Source organism: Wyeomyia smithii, chromosome 1 (assembly GCF_029784165.1).
Source record: "Wyeomyia smithii strain HCP4-BCI-WySm-NY-G18 chromosome 1, ASM2978416v1, whole genome shotgun sequence".
NCBI lineage: Eukaryota > Metazoa > Arthropoda > Insecta > Diptera > Culicidae > Wyeomyia > Wyeomyia smithii.
The window spans coordinates 12,341,698-12,359,344 of NC_073694.1; the positions used below are offsets into that span (position 1 = coordinate 12,341,698).

Here is a 17,647-nt window from a genome sequence, read left to right on the forward strand (position 1 = left end):
AATTCCAAGATGGCGACTTCCGGTCTGCATAAACAACCTAAAATGGCCGAGTACCTCGCGAAGTGGAAAATTTCGGAATTTTCTGATGATAAATTTGAAATCTTTTTAGTGGCCTCTTTTTTATTTTTGAAAAGGTTTTTTCGATATGTTGAAAACCTTTCAAAAATTTCGAATAAAATGAGATATAATCATTTCATTCTTGTTGACAGAGGTACTATTAAGTTTTTAGGGTTTTAACTCTGAGACACTTCCAACTAAGCTGTGAGCTAAAATTAAAATCAGTTTTGTTTTTATTCTGATCCATCTATGACATTAATTTTAGGTAAATTTAAAATTATTTTCCTGCTCTATTTTTTTTATTATTTCAACAATTGCGCTGCAACCTAGGCACTAAATAATGCCACCAATTTGGATTCATATTTCATAGTCGTTAAAAGTGTCGCTCGGTGGGTGGCCATCCGCATTGGTAACATCAAGGATTTTATTACCATTCTTTTGGCGGCTGTTGAGCTTAAGTTAGCTAGCGGAAAGACGAGGAAACTACGAAATATTATTAAACATAACCGTTCGTTTTCGCTACATGTGCCAAAATCGAATAGTTTCAAAATTGAACCGTCCCAAAATCGATCAGGGTCTGTAGTTGTAGTTTGTTTCAGAGGATTTTTTACATGTATAAGGACAAATTTTCATGTTTTTCTGTTTTTTTTCTGTACCTAAAAAAAATTTTAGAACCCAGTTTGGCTGAATTTTGATCAAATTTTATTTTGACCTTTTCTTAAAATACAGTGTTTTAAACCTTCATTTCCATTGTTGGCTGTGTACAGCCTCCGGGGACGGTTTTCGATTATTTTGTGCTGAATTTAAAATTGATTCTGTTCTGTTATTTCAAGCCATTCGAAGTTGTGTGTTTTCAAAGTCGTTTCCTAATCTCTAGGCATCATTTTGATTCCGGGAGTACCCATATTGGGTGGTATTCGGCCATTAATTTGTTTTATAAAAACCGGAAGTCGCCATCTTGAAATTCAAATTGATGTCAGTGGTCATTTTTCAGTCTCTGGATGTCATCCCGGATTGTTTTTTGGCCATTGGAAGCCCCACTGGGATCTTTTCTGGAAGGTACATTTTGAGTGCAAAGCATCCTAGCCTGTGATAGTAATTGTACTATGAACCAATAGTTATTAGATTCTGTTCACATATTTATGAAATTCCTCAGTTTGGGGAAACCGGATTCCCGGGAATGTAAGACTGACGCTAATTTGAGAGTAGATAAATCACTGAATCTTCTAACAAGAATTTCAATTTTTGGATCCCATCGTACTCAAAACGGTTAAAGTGAGAGTTTTCGTATCCAAAGTATTCTCATTCCACGATTCCAATGTGAGGAATCTTAGGGATTCTTTGCTAAACCAACCGGTGCTACGAACATATATACGAGTGTATTCCAACCGGGACATCAGTCAGGTTAAATAGTCTGTCCGTGCTAGTGTCAGTTGTTGAAATTTGTAATTCTGTTCGCATATTCAGAGAAGTTCCGTTCACATTCTAAGAAGTTGAAGCAACTTCGGCTTGATGCTAGATGGACGGAAGGTCCATCAAGGGCAATTCGAAATTCCGTATACGCCGTAATTCAAAAATGCGCGAAAAATCAAACTGCGAAATTCAAAAGTCCGTGGGAAATTCGGAATTCTGTGAGGGCAACATGATTGATTCGAAAACCTACGTAAAAAATACGTGTTTAGTAGAAACACCGCGTAAAAAAACCCCTAGAAAGCAAACCGCGTAAAAATATTCCGTCCGTACCGTACATGTAGATTCTTGAAGATTACTACATTTAGATTCCATATGCGATTCGCACAGATTCTGTCGCGCAGAAATGAATCCTCGCACGATTTATTTGGACTCTTGAGGAATCATTTAGAAAGTTTTCTAGATGCGATTCGTACAGATTCTGTTCGTATCGCAGAAACGATTCCTCTCACGATTCCGTCATCGAGTTATAGGTATCCTGGGAATTCCTACCCTGGATTCTCTGCGTGTTAGTTAGGGGTTGAATTTTTTCTTCTACAAAACGTTGCTGATAGCGGGGAAAGTCTTGCAAATAAGCATATTTTTCTTCGTGTTCATTTTTCGACAGCCGCCGGTGCAGTGAATCGTTCTGGTCTCAAATACCGAAACATCGAACTGTTCTAGACTTTCTGAAACCTCCAGTTAAACAGGCACCAGGTGGCGAAAACCCGAAACTTTGAAAAAGGCGATCAAGTGTACACAAGCACCTTCAAACAAGGAAAACTTGTGTGGCTCACAGGACTTCCAAGGTTCACCAACACCAACGACTCAACCAGCTCTTTCTGCGCCACGTACACCCGCTGAAAGTCGTGCGGTCCGTCGGTCCATCCGGATCTGCCGGATGCCTGTTAGGTATGACCTGTACCGCTGCAGATTAAAGGGAGAGATGTTGGAGCCCTTCGAGTTAACCACTGTGCTGAACCCTACTCGTGATAGTCGTCACTCAGCTATAACAGCTGTCGCCTAGGGCGGAAATGATCACACTGCCAGCCTACTCTCGGGTCGCAAATGTAGAACAAGTATTTTTAAATATTAACGTCGTTACTAGTTTTGATAAATGTTCAAAGGTAGTCTATTGTAATTACTTTTTACCCTCATCCGACTACGTAAGAAACATTTATCATGGAAATTCTCACTCACACGCAATATTTCATGCAAGTGCGTACTTTGATTCAACATGTATAATTCAATCCTTCTCACTCGCGTACAAGTTTTTCATAGGCAGGTTGCTGATTGTTTTTCGCTTCTGACTATGCTAAAGACCATAACAGGAGGCTGAAAGCTTCAAACACGATAAATCCAAGTTCGCTTGCATTCAACAGTATTGCAAGCATCATTGAAATTATCGCTAGTGGTACAAAATAATGAATGCAAATTAACCTGAGATCACTGGAGCAACCAACATTTGAAAAAAATGTTGTTCCATGGCTCCCAACATTTTATGGGAAATTTTACACAACTGTCAATGTTTAGCTAACATTTTGCTAAAAAAAAGGATCTGTAGAAAGTACGATATCCAGTTTATTTTTTTTTTCTCGTTTGATCACGTTTATGCTCAAATCAAACAATGTTAGCTTAGCTGATAGTTGAACGAACTTTACATTACAATACTTGCATTGGTGTATTCAAGAGCGAACGCAAGTCAATGCTGTTAACATTACAAACACATCCAACATCCAACACTAATCAAATAACTCTCTGGAAATAATGTGATGGTCCTTCCGTCCCCAGGTATCATCTCGCTTTCGGAAAAAGCTAATTGGATGGTAGGGGAACTGCTCCATTATTCATCTCAGCCCGTATATTCATCTCATTCAACATGTAAACACAATTGAAAACAGGAAAAAACGCATATTTTCTTCTTAAACTAATCTGCTAATCCATGGAATGGATTCTTCTAAGTTCACTTTAGATTTCTCATAAAGTATAATCCTCAAAAACTCACATAAAAGCACAACATGCATGAAACTTCAAGATCTGGGGTTAAATAAAAAAAAACTTTTTTGGCCAAAAATCGACCTTCTGACACTTAGCCATTATTTGGGCAACCGTGAGCCTTATATGGAATATTTTAGAATTGGCTTCTAAACTTATTAACTTAAGTTCCTAGGAGCAGATTTTTTTTTTAATATGATAAATATTAGTAAATAATAAGTATGTAGGTCCAATCACAAATGGTGACTTCTCAACACTGTTAGAAATTTGTAATTTTAATTGTTAGGATTTGTTTGCTTTCGCAATTAGGACTTATCATTCGCAGGGATTTAAACCTACTTGTCAGAAAAGGGGAAGTAAACTTACAACTAACTTAATTGCTAACTTATTGGCTATAAAGAGAGCTTATCGTAGCAATTGAGGATTGCAACGATTTTTGTCGAAAATTGTTAATAATTTTATTTGACATAGCTTCTAATGGTTCAACACCAGTAAGTCTATGTAATTCGAGTGTACCAAACCAAGGAGGACGCTTCAAAATCATTTTCAGAATTTTATTCTGAATCCTTTGGAGCGTTTTCTTCCTTGTTGAACAGCAACTTGACCAGATCGGTACAGCATAAAGCATTGCTGGTCTGAAAATTTGTTTGTAAATCAAAAGTTTGTTCTTTAAACAAAGTTTAGAATTCCTGTTAATGAGAGGATATAAACATCTCGTATATTTGATGCACTTGGCTTGTATACTCTCAATGTGCTCTTTGAAAATAAGTTTTTCATCATAAATTAGTCCCAAGTACTTAACCTTGTCGGACCAACTTAAAATAACCCCATTCATCTTGACAACGTGATTATTGTTTGGCTTGAGGAAAGAAGCCCTAGGCTTATGCGGAAAAATTATCATTTGAGTTTTAGAAGCATTGGGAGAGATTTTCCATTTCTGCAAGTAGGAAGAAAAAATATCTAAATTTTCTGCAATCGACTGCATATGACACGAAGACTTTTTCCTTTTACGGAAATGCTTGTGTCATCGCAGAACAATGACTTTGTGCATCCTGGAGGCAAATCAGGAAGATCTGAAGTGGATATGTTGTACAAGACTGAACCTTGAGGTACACCTGCTCTGACAGGAAATCTATCAGATTTTGAATTCTGATAGACAACCTGCAGAGTTCGATCAGTAAGATAATTTTTTAAAATTTTGATTAGGAAAATTGGAAAATTAAAAGTTTGCAATTTCGTAATCAAACCTTTATGCCAAACACTGTCGAATGCTTTTTCTATGTCTAAAAGAGCAGCTCCAGTGAAATAACCTTCAGATTTGTTAGCTCGTATCATATTAGTAACTCTGAGCAATTGATGAGTTGTGGAATGCCCATGGCGAAATCCAAACTGTTCATTTGCAAAAATTGAATTTTCGTTGATGTGTGACATCATTCTGTTAAGAATAATTCTCTCAAACAGTTCACTTATTGAAAAAAGCAAACTGATTGGTCGATTACTTGAAACTTCAGCTGGGTTCTTATCCGGTTTTAAAATGGGAGTAATTTTTGCATTTTTCCATAATTTGGGAAAATATGCAATTTTGAAGCAGCAATTGAAAATTTTCACTAAAAATTCCATTGTGCTCTCAGTATATTAAAGATTCCATCGTCACCAGGTGCTTTAATATTTTTGAAATTTTTAATAATTGATTTAATCTCATTCAAGTTAGTTTCAATTATTTCTGCAGGTAAAAAATTCTGGGAAGAAATTAAATCAAATTGACGTGTGACTTTATTTTCAATTGGACTCACAAAATTCAAATTTGAGTTATGAACACTCTCAAACTGCTGAGCAAGTCTTTGAGCCTTTTGTTCATTGGATACAAGAAAACGTTCACCATCTTTTAAAACTGGAATAGGCTTTGAAGGTTTCTTAAGAATCTTCGACAGCTTCCAAAAAGGTTTTGAAAATGGTTTCAATTTTTCAACTTTAGTCTCAAAATTTTGATTTCTCAGAAGAGTAAATCTATGCTTAATCTCTTTCTGTGAATCTTTCTAATAGTTTTAAAAACAGGGTCACGAGAACGTTGATATTGACGTCTGCGGGCATTTTTCAAGCGAATTAGAAGTTGTAGATTTTCGTCAATTATTGGTGAATCAAATTTCGTTTGAGCCTTTGGAACAGAATAATTCCTGGCATCAACAATTGCACATTTTAATGCTTCCAAAGCGGAATCAATATTCACTTCGTTTTGCAAATCAAGCTCATTATTGAAATTTCTCTCAATATGAGTTTTGTATCTTTCCCAATTAGCCTTGTTATAATTAAAAACAGAGCTTATAGGGTTTAAAACTGATTCATGTGATAAAGAAAAAGTTATTGGAAGATGGCCAGAATCAAAGTCAGCATGTGAGATCAAATCACTACATACATGACTTTGATCTGTAAGCACCAAATCAATTGTTGAAGGGTTTTTTTACAGAAGAAAAGTATGTAGGACTATTCGGAGACAAAATAGAATAGTATCCTGAAGAACAATCATTGAATAAAATTTTGCCATTGGAATTACTTTGAGAATTATTCCATGAACGATGTTTAGCGTTAAAATCGCCGATTATAAAAAATTTCGAACGATTTCTGGTGAGTTTTTGTAAATCACCTTTAAAATAATTTTTGTGCTCGCGTGTGCATTGGAATGGTAAATATGCTGCGGCAATAAATAAAATCCCAAGTTCAGTTTGAACTTCAATTCCCAAAGTTTCAATAACTTTCGTCTCAAAATGGGGAAGAGCACGATGTTTGATTCGGCGATGAATAACAATTGCAACTCCGCCGCCGGAACCCTGAATCCTGTCATATCTATGAACCACGTAATTGGGATCATATTTTAATTTTATGTCAGGTTTCAAAAATGTTTCAGTAATAATTGCAATATGCACATTATTTACTGTTAAAAAATTAAAAAGCTCATTCTCATTGGCCTTCAATGAGCGAGCATTCCAATTTAATATTTTAATTGTTTTATTTAAAATCATTGCTAAATTTTAAATAAGAAACAATTTTAATAGTAAAATTTGTGCCTATTTGAATGTCTTCAAACATTGATTTTGCCTGCAACATGGCGTTCATAAGATCGAACATTGCCTGTTGCAAAAAAGAAAGTTTACCTGCCGTAATAGGCCACAGGCAGTTGACATTAGAAAAAATATTTTCGGCAGCAATATTAGCTGGAGTAATAGGTGTACAATTATTTTCTAGCGTGTTTTGCTTACCCATATTAACGGTCATTTTCGAACTACCAACACTAGGCGGTATAATGTTCGAACTACCTGTAACCTGTGCATAAGTTAAACGGGTATGCAAAGGAGTAGGTAAACTATGCGTCACGCTTGGAGAATTTTGTTTTGAATTTTGTTTACCTTGCCTTGCCTTAACAATTGCTAAACGGGCTGGGCATTAATAAAAATTCGACATATTGTTGCCGTTACAATTCGCACAGCGAAAATTTTTACTCTCTTTCACAGGACATGTGTCCTTTTTGTGAGAAGAGTCTCCAGAAATGAGGCATTTTTGGTCCATGTTACAAAACTTTGAACCACGGCCATAACGTTGGCAACCACGGCATTGGGTGATATGCTTTTCACCTCCGCCAAACTTACGATATAATTCCCATTTTACACGTACGTTATATAAAGCATGTGCTTTTTCAAAAAAATTCAAGTTATTAACCTCACTGCGGTTAAAATGAAATAAATAATTTACAAGGGAAATTCCAGTTCACTGTTGTTTCATCAGAATTACTTAGGTAGGGGCTATACCAAGTAATTCTGTCAAAGTAATTTTGATCTCATCAACGGTTTGATCGTTGGTGAGACCTTTCAATACGACCTTGAACGGCTTGGCGCTCTTCGTATCATATGTAAAAAAATTATACATCTTTTCAGTTAAATACTGAATAAGACGATTCCAATCTTTCACATAAAAGCACTAAATTTGATACTGTAGTCGGGCATCAGCACTCGAAAACTCGTTTAATTCAATCACCTACCTCAGAAAACAAAATCCGCGCATCGTTCTATACGGCTACAACGGGAATCGTTCAGCAGCCAACCAAAGTTCGTTTCATCACTAGCGGACCACTTTTTATTTTAATCACTAAACAAAATCACTCACTACACTAAGAATACTTTAATCTTTGGAATGTTCACCTCAAATTTCCTAAAACAAGCTTGAATTAGTAGAAATATATGAGATGAATTTCTGCAAATTCCTAAATTTCAACTGTATGTATTTTCATCTGTTTGCACTGCGTTGAAGAAAGTCAAGAGTTGCCAAATCAGTTTCTGTTAATACGAGAAAATCATACTGAAAATGTTGAACAATTCCGACACAATTGATATTATTCGAGAGCACTGCAGTGGTTACCTAGGTTACCATTTTTGCACGTAAACAACTACAGCGGATATCTAGGTAACCTACTACGACGGGCTGCGGCTACGTTCATTCATGATAATGTGACTCATTCATGATTAACAGTGATCGTGAGATGAATAATTGAACAGTGATTCAAGTTTTGAGATGGATATGGAAGCGTTGTGAAAAATGGTTTGTTTTACAAAATTCAGGATAAATCTAACTAATCTTACTAAATATACAATGCTTAACGATTCCATAAGAGTACGTAAGCATATTTAGCTTATTTGTTCAATGATTTCGTGAATATTTGGTGTTTAATCCGTGAATTCATCGTGAATATCGGCTTAATGAGATGAATAATGGAGCAGTTCCCCTATTCAGTCATTTTAGGCTGTTTTCTCAATCGGAAGTCGCCATCGTAAACTTTAAAATGACATCTTGAGTTTATTTTCAGTCTCTGGCCATTATCTCGATCCAGGAAATACCCATATTAGCTAGAATTCGGCCATTTTTGGTCCTCTTTCTAAATCCAGAAATCATTATCTTGACTTTAGAATGGTGTCGAGAGTCAATGTCCGAACCCTGGGCATTATTCTGATTCCGGAAATATTCATATTGGATAGTATTCGAACATTTTAGACTAAATTCCAGGAACCAAAAGCTGCAATAATGGATTTCAAGATGGCTTCTGGGGTCGATTACAGGGCTCTGGCTATCATTCCGATTCTGGAGGCGCTCATATTAGGTGTTATTTAGTCCGGAATACCGGAAATCACCTTCTTAGATTTGAAAATGACGCCAGGAGGTAATATCCGATCGCTGGGCATCATTCCGGTTCTGAAAATACCCATCTGATATTGGATTGGATGGTTTATGGCCTTATTTTCAACTCTGATTAGACGAAATCTGCGTCTAAAACTAGGCTTTCTTTTTTTTTTTTCAATAGTAGAATAAATTTTGGAGGACGCGTAGCTAATTTTTCAATTAATTGCTGCAAAAATGAAGGAAATCCGTTGAAAATTGACTGAGTTATTAGCATTTAAGGCTGGACAATCTTTGTGGCGGTCCCTATGTTTTTGGAATTAAATCCAAATTGAAACCCTATTCCAGATTGTTGCCGTTAGACGTAATTCTAAGCTGGCGGTGTTTATTTCAGAACCATGTTGTAAGAGACTCCGCCTATTTTTCAAGTTCTGTCATTTTCCCAGGTACGGTACGACACATGAATCTCATTCCATGGTTGACAAACAGTGGAACCGGACTAATGGAGCTCTTAGCCACACTACAGAGCAACTCATTATATCGTATTGCGGCTTAGAAGAGGGACGATCAAATTCAGCTCGGAAGACAACACATTTTTGTTCGTGCTGACGTTGAATGGAGGTCGAAATATTGCTGCGATTGGTTTCTAAAAGAAATATGTTTCGAAACAATCGAGAGGTCCAGATCCTTGACCAAGAAAGCTGGCCGGGAACTCCCTCCAGTTGAAACAAAAATAATGGGGGAGATAAGTTTGAAATTTATAAAGACAACAAATTGTTAGAAAATACTTGCGACTAAATTAAATGCAATGGGAAGAATAAATAAACATGTTAGGAGTAGTTCTGGAACAAAAACCACAATTTTGACGAAAAGAAAATAAAACTCTGAGACAAAAATATGGCCGAAATAAGAAAAAAGGAGAAAAACTGAAAAATAATTGCAAACAATACCTTTAGAAGTAGCAATTGGAAAGAAAAAAAGTGAAGCAAATAATTTAAAAAAAAAAATAGAATAGAAATATGATAGACGAACATCGAATTATCGATTGCGAAAATAAATACAATGGAAAAGTGGAAACATAAAAATCATATTGTTTACTATCATTTTTTAGGTTTTGGTTTTTGATTTTTCTTGTACTAAAATTTCTTTAGTTTTTATGAATTCTTTTTTCGACTTTCAATATTTGAACTTAGATTTTCAGAAAACAGTTAAACACATCAGCAGGCTTGACAACACTTGCGTTTTAAAATATTTCTTCAAACGCGATTCTAGATAATTAACAACCGAGTAGCGCGTAGTTTTCAGTTCAAATGACGACATCGAGCTCTTTTGTGATTGTTCGCAGTATGATAACGTAATTGTGAGGAATACGCGAAAGACATATACGAATTCATACTCTTTTCCCTAATGAGGCCGGTGTTTTATCCTTAAACTTTTTTAATGTCGCGAGATGATAATTACGTATGTGATTAAGCTTGAAACCATCAATCGAATATTCCGTTTTACTTGTGTATCTTATATGTACTACACTTCTGATTTGCCATAAATGTCATCAGATCATTAAAGGTGTCTGAATATTTCAATATGTATAAATCGAGCCATAGGTCCGGTATCCTCGCGTTAGCTTTTTTTTGCAGTGTTACATTATCAAATAGAATGAGTTCGGATCGCGTTATGATTTCCGTGAAAGACAATATGAACTCGTTCGCACGATACTTGTTATTATGAACCGGTGCTCGAATTCAGCGCATCGTTTACCAAAACGAAATCTGCTGCAAACCCTACCCTTTTCTCAAACATCCCAGTGATTTCTCGTGGAAGTGCAGAGGTGTTCTCGGCTTCCAATAAAGCGAGTATCACGTCAACATATTCCTATACAAACTCCTCCTTTGACCTGCATTCGGATGCGGCCGGCGCTGGTATTGCCTGATATAAAGATTAAGGTCATCAGTTGTTACACATTGAGGATGAATGTTAGTCCCAAGCATCATCCGTTGGTTCTCTGTGTAATTACAGCTGATCTGGCAATAACGGAGTAGCAACCGCGGGCGGTCAATCATGCTCATGCTCATGCTCAATATTTGAGCTTAGATTTTCAATTACACAAATAAATGATTTTCTGGTGGTACGAAAAAATCAAAAAAAAAACATGATAAAGATATTCAAAGAAAGAGCAAAAAAACAGATCAATGGAAAGACCAATATATGGAAATGATGAGAGCAATAAAATACAACATGGAATTGAGAAAGAGTTTTAAAACGAGCAAATGTATGAGAATAAACAACTAATCATATCAACTAGTGGAATTATTTCGCTGAGATTTCGGGTTGTTTTCGTTTGGTTTTGTTAAGGAACTGTTTGCCTTTAAACTTGTAACATAATACAGGCGCCAAAATAATTTCCTATTTTTTCTATCAATAACAACACGACCACAGAGAGAGATTGGTCAGTGCTTTAATGTGGTCTCCATTTCAAAATCAACAACTAACAATCGTGGAAACGCATTTCAACGAAATGGCAAACTTCTAGTTTCCAGTTACAGGTTGCGCTCAACGAGCACCAACGACTCTCGTTGCTGTTAAATTAATTAAATGCTTTTACACTTAGGCGCACCTGATTCTTTGTACCTGTGTGCAACTTGTGTTGCGGTTTGTAGTTTATCCGAGCTTCGAGCTTTCATTCGCCACAACAGGTTACGGCCTTGTACTGAGAACAGTGTTGTCCAACGTGTTATCGATTCCTTCTGCCGCTGCCGTCGTGATCATCGTCCTCACGGAGGCATGATTCCGTCTACCACCCACTAGCAAAGCCGTCCCAAGTCCACTAACATACATACCACACATACCGCTGCTCCGCCGATTCCTGCCGGTCATTCCACGGCCAAGGCCAGCACCAGCACCGTCGCCACTGCGTAACCGGAAGCAGCGGAACAGACTCAGGAAGGCCTTTCGAAAGCCGCTACTCATGAAGCAGTAGGTTATCGGATTGCAGCAGGATGATGAATAGGCCAGCAGCTGGAAAAAGCTAATGGCCGTGTAGCCGAGGTTGTGATAAACAGTGCTGGGCCAAAACAGGGCCATCGTGTTAATGACATACAGGGGCGTCCAGCAGATGAAAAATTCCAACACCACCACGAACAGCATTTTGATGATGCGTTTTTTGTTCATCAGGCTCTTCTCCATGTTGGACCTGTGGGCGGGAAAATTGGGAAAAACTGGTTAGTTTCGGGCTTTCATTAGTTTCATTAGTGCCAGCAATTTCACGCATATTTCAACTCCGGTCGCTTGCTGATGCGTGAAAAAGTGGGTTTAATGAAGCTGAAAAACGAAACGGATTATTTTTTTAATTAAAGCCATTCATTAGCGGAGATCCCCGCCAATTATGAAAGCTGATCCTTTCATATGCCAAATCTGCTGGTACCGTGATGCCGAGACCCGTGTCATACGACGTTTAATAATCCGACGTAAAGCTATACTTTTTCGTGAAGCAAAAGTGACATAACCCGTATTTTTTTCTATTCAATTTATATTTTTACTCACTGGAGAGCAAAAAACGGGAGTGGGATGAAGAATTGTTGTGGCGCCGTGCGGCGAATGAAAAGTCATGCATCGCTTGAAGGATTATACCACCACCACCCGTCCGGACTTTCAGTGCTTTAAAAAGAAAAACGGGATGTCGAAAAGACCGTTCTTTCGTTCCCGGCGTGGTTTTCCACCTGCCCGTAGCAATGGAATGAATAAATGAAAAATGTGCGAGCAGCACACAACAACGAGAAGAAAAAACTATAATAGATTGTCGCCAGAATGCGTACTGTAAAGTTTCCGAATCCGAGCGGGGGATTATCCGCTAAATTGGAAACGAAGTGAAACGTGGTTGATTTATTGCGTTCACTTTTTCTTTGCCGTTTTCAAATTCTTTTACTTCGAGCTCTGACCTCTTTGTTTTCCGGCTTGGAGTCGGAACGGATTTAACTCCTAATGCACAGCGAAAAAAATCTTCCTGATTTGTAGCATCAAAATAACGCAGGATTAAATAGCTACGATAGGAGAAGTATTTAATTGATATGTAGAGGAAAACACAAACCTCATGAAGTTGATTGATTATATTCAGTCACGCAACCCTTTGTTTGATAAGTTACAAGCTTTCAATTAAGTTTAAGGGCCACAATGCCAAGTGGTGAGGAAACTGGCACGGAAATTGAGACCGAAAATTGAGTGGAGAATAGTAAGTAATTGAAGTGATAAACATAACTGATGATTAAGCTTATTTTAAAGGTTACACGATTTGAATTAAAAAAAAAATGACTTCCACGAAATTAATACGCAAATCTCAAGTTGAATAAAAACAAGACGAAACAAGCGGTTACTTTTTTCTATATAAAATTTGAGACAGCGTGATATTACAATTAAAATAGACATTGATTGATTGAAAACAACAAAAGAAACAAGTACTAAAAACATACACAACACACATAATGAAACATTATAAGAAAAAAATGAATCAAATTAAAAAGAAATGAAGAAAAAAAGAATTGAGGATATAAAGAAAAGAAAAGAAGAATAGACGAAAAATGGGAGTAAAAGAGACAGAATAGCATAAGAAACGAGAATAACATAAGAAGGTAAAATGCGGTAAAAAATAGACATAAAAAAAAGAGAAACGTTGCAAAAAAAAATTAAGAAATAAATGGGAAAACTGAAGAAAAAAATAAATGAGCCGAAGCAAAGAGAATGAATGAGAAAAAAATGAAAAACATGGAGAAACAGAAAGAAACAGAGAGCAAAAAAGATAAACGAAAGAAGCAACAATAAAAAAGAAGCTGTGAGGAGTAATAAAAAAACAAGTTTCAAACAGAAACAAAGAAAATACCAGTTCACAGAAAAAACTAAACTAAAAACAAAAAAGGTTTCGAGAACCAAATGAAAGCAAAAAAAAAAATAAATTGAAAATAAATTATTGAAGTTAAAATCTAGTTTTATCATAAAGGATAGGAAAAATAGATATATAAAATAGATATCAACATCAAAAAAAGAGAATGAAGAAAAAGCAAAGAAAATAGTAATGCACAAAAAAAGAAAACAAAAAAATGTAAGTGGGAGGCATTTTACAAGGAAAACCAAGAAAATTAAAGAACTAAGTAAAATGAAAATAGAAACAGAAGAACAGGATTGGTTGAATGACTGCTTAGCAGTTAAAAACCCCTCAACAAAAAAAAGAAGAACAGTAGCAGAGGATGTCAGACAAAAATAGATTGAAAAAATCAACCAAAACAAAAATAAGCAACTGTGAAACAAGCAGTGGAGAAGAGAAGAGAGTGTGAATTCAAGTTGAGAAGATACAAGGAAAATAAAACGAAGTAAACAGAAATTAACAATAGAAAAAAAATTAGAAGCAAATAGATAAAAGTAATAAAAATAGAGAAAGAGGTGATAAAAAAATTAAAGAAAATGTCAAAAATTAGGAAATTCAAATATGAATTAAAGGGGTAGCCAGGAAATATAAAGAAAAGCGAAGAAACGAAAAAGAAAAGATGAAAATATAAGAAATAAAAAAGGCATGGAATTAGAACGAAGCATACTAACAAAGAAACTTATGGTGTAAGGCAATAGGACAAAGAAAAGATTTGCATGAATAATCGAAAACAGGAAAAGCAAAAAAGAGTAGAACAAGGCAAAAAGAAAAAGTGAAAAAAGGGAAAAAATAAGAATATTCGAGGAAGGAATTAAATGACAACCAACAAGCACAAAAGAAGAAAAATAAATCATATTAAAATAAAAAATGTTAGAAAAGAATTGAAGATATCAAAACAAAAGAAGAAAGGGAAGAGAACAGAACAGAGAGGAAATAACATTCAGGAAGGAATGAAAAGAATTAAAAGTAAGGAGAAGAGCATAAAACAAATGGAGCGGAACCAATCAATAGACAGAAAAAGGAGAAAAAGAAAAAAGAAAAACCCAGCAGAGTTAGAAAAGAGACAAAAATTAAAATAAGGATGAAAAACAAGGAAAAACTGTCAACAAATTGAAAAAACAAAAACCGAACAGAAACGAAAAATAATAAGAAGATTAAAAACCGAAAGAAAGTCGAAGAAAAGAGGGAGAATAAAGCGAAGTCCCCTGGTGAAAGAAAAAGAACGAAAGACAAACGAAAGAAGCAATGATAAAAAAGAAACTGGGAGAATCGAAAATATGAAAAAAAAACAAAACTAAAAACAAAAATGAAAAATAAAATTTCGAGAAGCAACTGAGAGATAAAAAAATTGAAAATAAAACGAAAAATAATTCAGGTGTAAATTACCTTTTAGAGATGAGGAGAAAGGGTGAAATGAAAAAAATAAAGAAATTATGCAACAGAGAAAAAAAAATAGAATATAAAACGAAAAGCATAGTAGGAGACACTGAACAGAAAATGGAAAAAAACTTAAGATCAAAACAATAATAAAATAAACGAAGAAAAGAAAGAATCATGAACAATGAATAAATAACTAACAAAAAAGAAATAAAAAGAGTGTAAGGAAGGAAAAAATAGATGCAGTACTAAAGAGAATCAAAGAACCAAGAAAAAAATGGAAGATAGAAGACGGCGAAAAATAGAAAATAAAGAAACAAATTTGAAAAAGTAAAACTGCATAACAACTGGTAGAAAAAAAGAAAATGGTACGCAGTTAACCAAAATTTTAAATCTAAAAGAAACACGAAAAGCAGAATAAAATATAAGGAAAATATAAAGACAGGAGAGAGAGATAATAGAAAAATAAAAATTAGAAATCATAATAATTAAATTAAAGTAAAAGGATAAAAAGAAAATATAAAGAACCAAAAACATGGCAAAAGGAAAAAAAATCTAAATCAAAAATACAACACAAAAAATGAGGAGTAAATATACGTGAATTACACTTAAAAAGTAGAAAACAGAAAAAATTAAAAGAAAAAAGGAAAAAAGACGAAAAAAGAGGAAGAATATTAAGATTTTTTTGAGGGAAAAGAAAAATTAACAACCAGCAAGTATAAAAAAAAAAATTAAAAACTAAAAAATAAATAAGTAATAATAAGTAAGTAATGAAAATAGAAAAGAAAAGATGCTAGCCTGCGACCAAAACTGAAGTACAGTACAAACAAAAATAATATCTTAACTCAAAAAAAAAGAAGAAAGATTCCTAAACAAAGATGAAAAAATGGAGTCAACTTTAGGTATTAAGAGTAGAAGAAATGAAGATTAGCAATCATTATAAAAGAAATGAAAAAAGCTGTTAGAAACAAACAGAGAAGAACAAATAAAGAGTGAAGAGAAATAATCAATAAAGGAGGAAGAATCAACTATATAGACACAAAGGATTGAAAAAAAAAACGGTGCGATAATAACAAGTGAAGTAGACGGTAAGAACGCAGACAAAAAGACAGAGGAGAAATAAAAAAAAAGTAAACGAAAAAGAAAGAAAAATTAAAGTAATTGAAATAGAAAAGGAAAAACGAAAGAATAAAAGATACAAAAAAGAAAAAAAAAATACAAGAACTTGGAAGATGAAAGAAAGCAAATATGAATGCAAGAAATACAAGATGGAAAAGTGAAAAAAAGCAAAGTAAAGAACTAAACAGAACGAAAGCAAGAAAAGAAAATGAGATAAAAAATTCGAAAAAAATAGGTAAGGAAATTCAACACAAACAACATAAACTCAGAGGAAAAAAAATCAAGACAAAAAAGCAAATAGTGGTGGCTAAAATACAAAATAAAAATGTTAAGAAAGCTAAGAAAAGAAAACAGACAAAAATCGAAAATATAAGAAGCGAAAAATAAAAAGTGCATAAGGAAATTAGAAAAATAAAAGCGAAGAAATGCGAATGTGAGCAAAAGTAAGTTGAAAAAGAAAGACAGAAAAAGACAACGTGTGCAAAAAATAAGCGAGTAAAAACGAGAAAAAAAACATTTCGAGAAACAACTGGAAAAAAGAATGGAAAGGAAAAACTGGAAAGAGCGCAAAAGATTAAAGATTCAAAGTACAAAAATTTAAAAAAAATGAGATGAAAGAGAGGAATCAGAATGTATACATGGAGGATGGAAAAATAAAATAACAAGACGGAGAAGAAGAAAAGAACAAAACTTAAAAAAACAAGAGATCACAAAATATGCTGATTAATTTATTGACAAAGTAAGAAAAAATGAAAGAGGAAAGTATTAAAATAAAATGCAGAAGCTAAGAAGAAAAAATAGGAAAGAAAGACGAAGAAAATCGAAGAAGGTAAGTCAAAGAAAAATAAAAAAAAAGAATGGAGAACTCAAAAGAAATTAAAACGAGAAGCAAAAGAAAAATTGAATTTACCAGAAATAAAAATAAGAAAATATAAATATAATAAGAAAAGATAAACAGAAGATATTGCGAAAAATGCAAAAACTAAAAGAAGGGAGAAATAGATTCAAATTAAAATATGAAACTATGAAAAAGGTTTAAAGAAAAAAAGTTCAAAGACAACGATTAAGAAGAAGAAAATGCGAAATAAGATTGGTACAGAAAAGAGCGAGAGAGTTAAGAAATAAACAAAAAAATGAGGATAACACAAAAAACGGTACTTCCGTAGCAGAAAGAAGAAGGAAACAGAAAGAAGAAAGAAAAGAAGGGAATAAAAAGAGGAGTTAGAGGAAAGACTAAGGGGAGTAAAAGGAGAGATAAAGAGGAACAAATGAACAAGAAAACGGATAACAAAAACCGAAAGACAAACAAAAAGGGCAGGATAAAAGATTTAATAATGAATGAAAAGAAAAGAAAATGAATGAGAGAAAAATGTCAAACATGAGAGTCCCGTGGAGAAGTAAGAAGAAAGAGAGACAAACAGAAAAAGAAATAATAAAAAAGAACCCGTGAGGGACAAAGAGATTGTGAGTTTTAAACGAAAAAAAAAGATAACAGTACAAAGAAAAAACTATACAAAAACAAGAAACATAAAATATCGAGAAATAACTGGAAGAAAAAAAAAGGAAAAAAATTTAAAT

The 17,647-nt window shown here is 34.4% G+C and overlaps 1 protein-coding gene across 1 annotated transcript in view; it reads right to left on the bottom strand.

The window, feature by feature from the left end:
* Positions 1-10,882: 10,882 nt before the first annotated feature.
* The window catches only part of LOC129716576 (uncharacterized), a 40,239-nt gene continuing 33,474 nt past the window's right edge, over positions 10,883-17,647 (bottom strand). Inside the window, exon 4 of the mRNA XM_055666411.1 lies at positions 10,883-11,851. Coding sequence (XP_055522386.1) covers positions 11,356-11,851 — 496 coding nt within the window. The 3' untranslated portion in view covers positions 10,883-11,355. The remainder of the gene's footprint in view (positions 11,852-17,647) is intronic.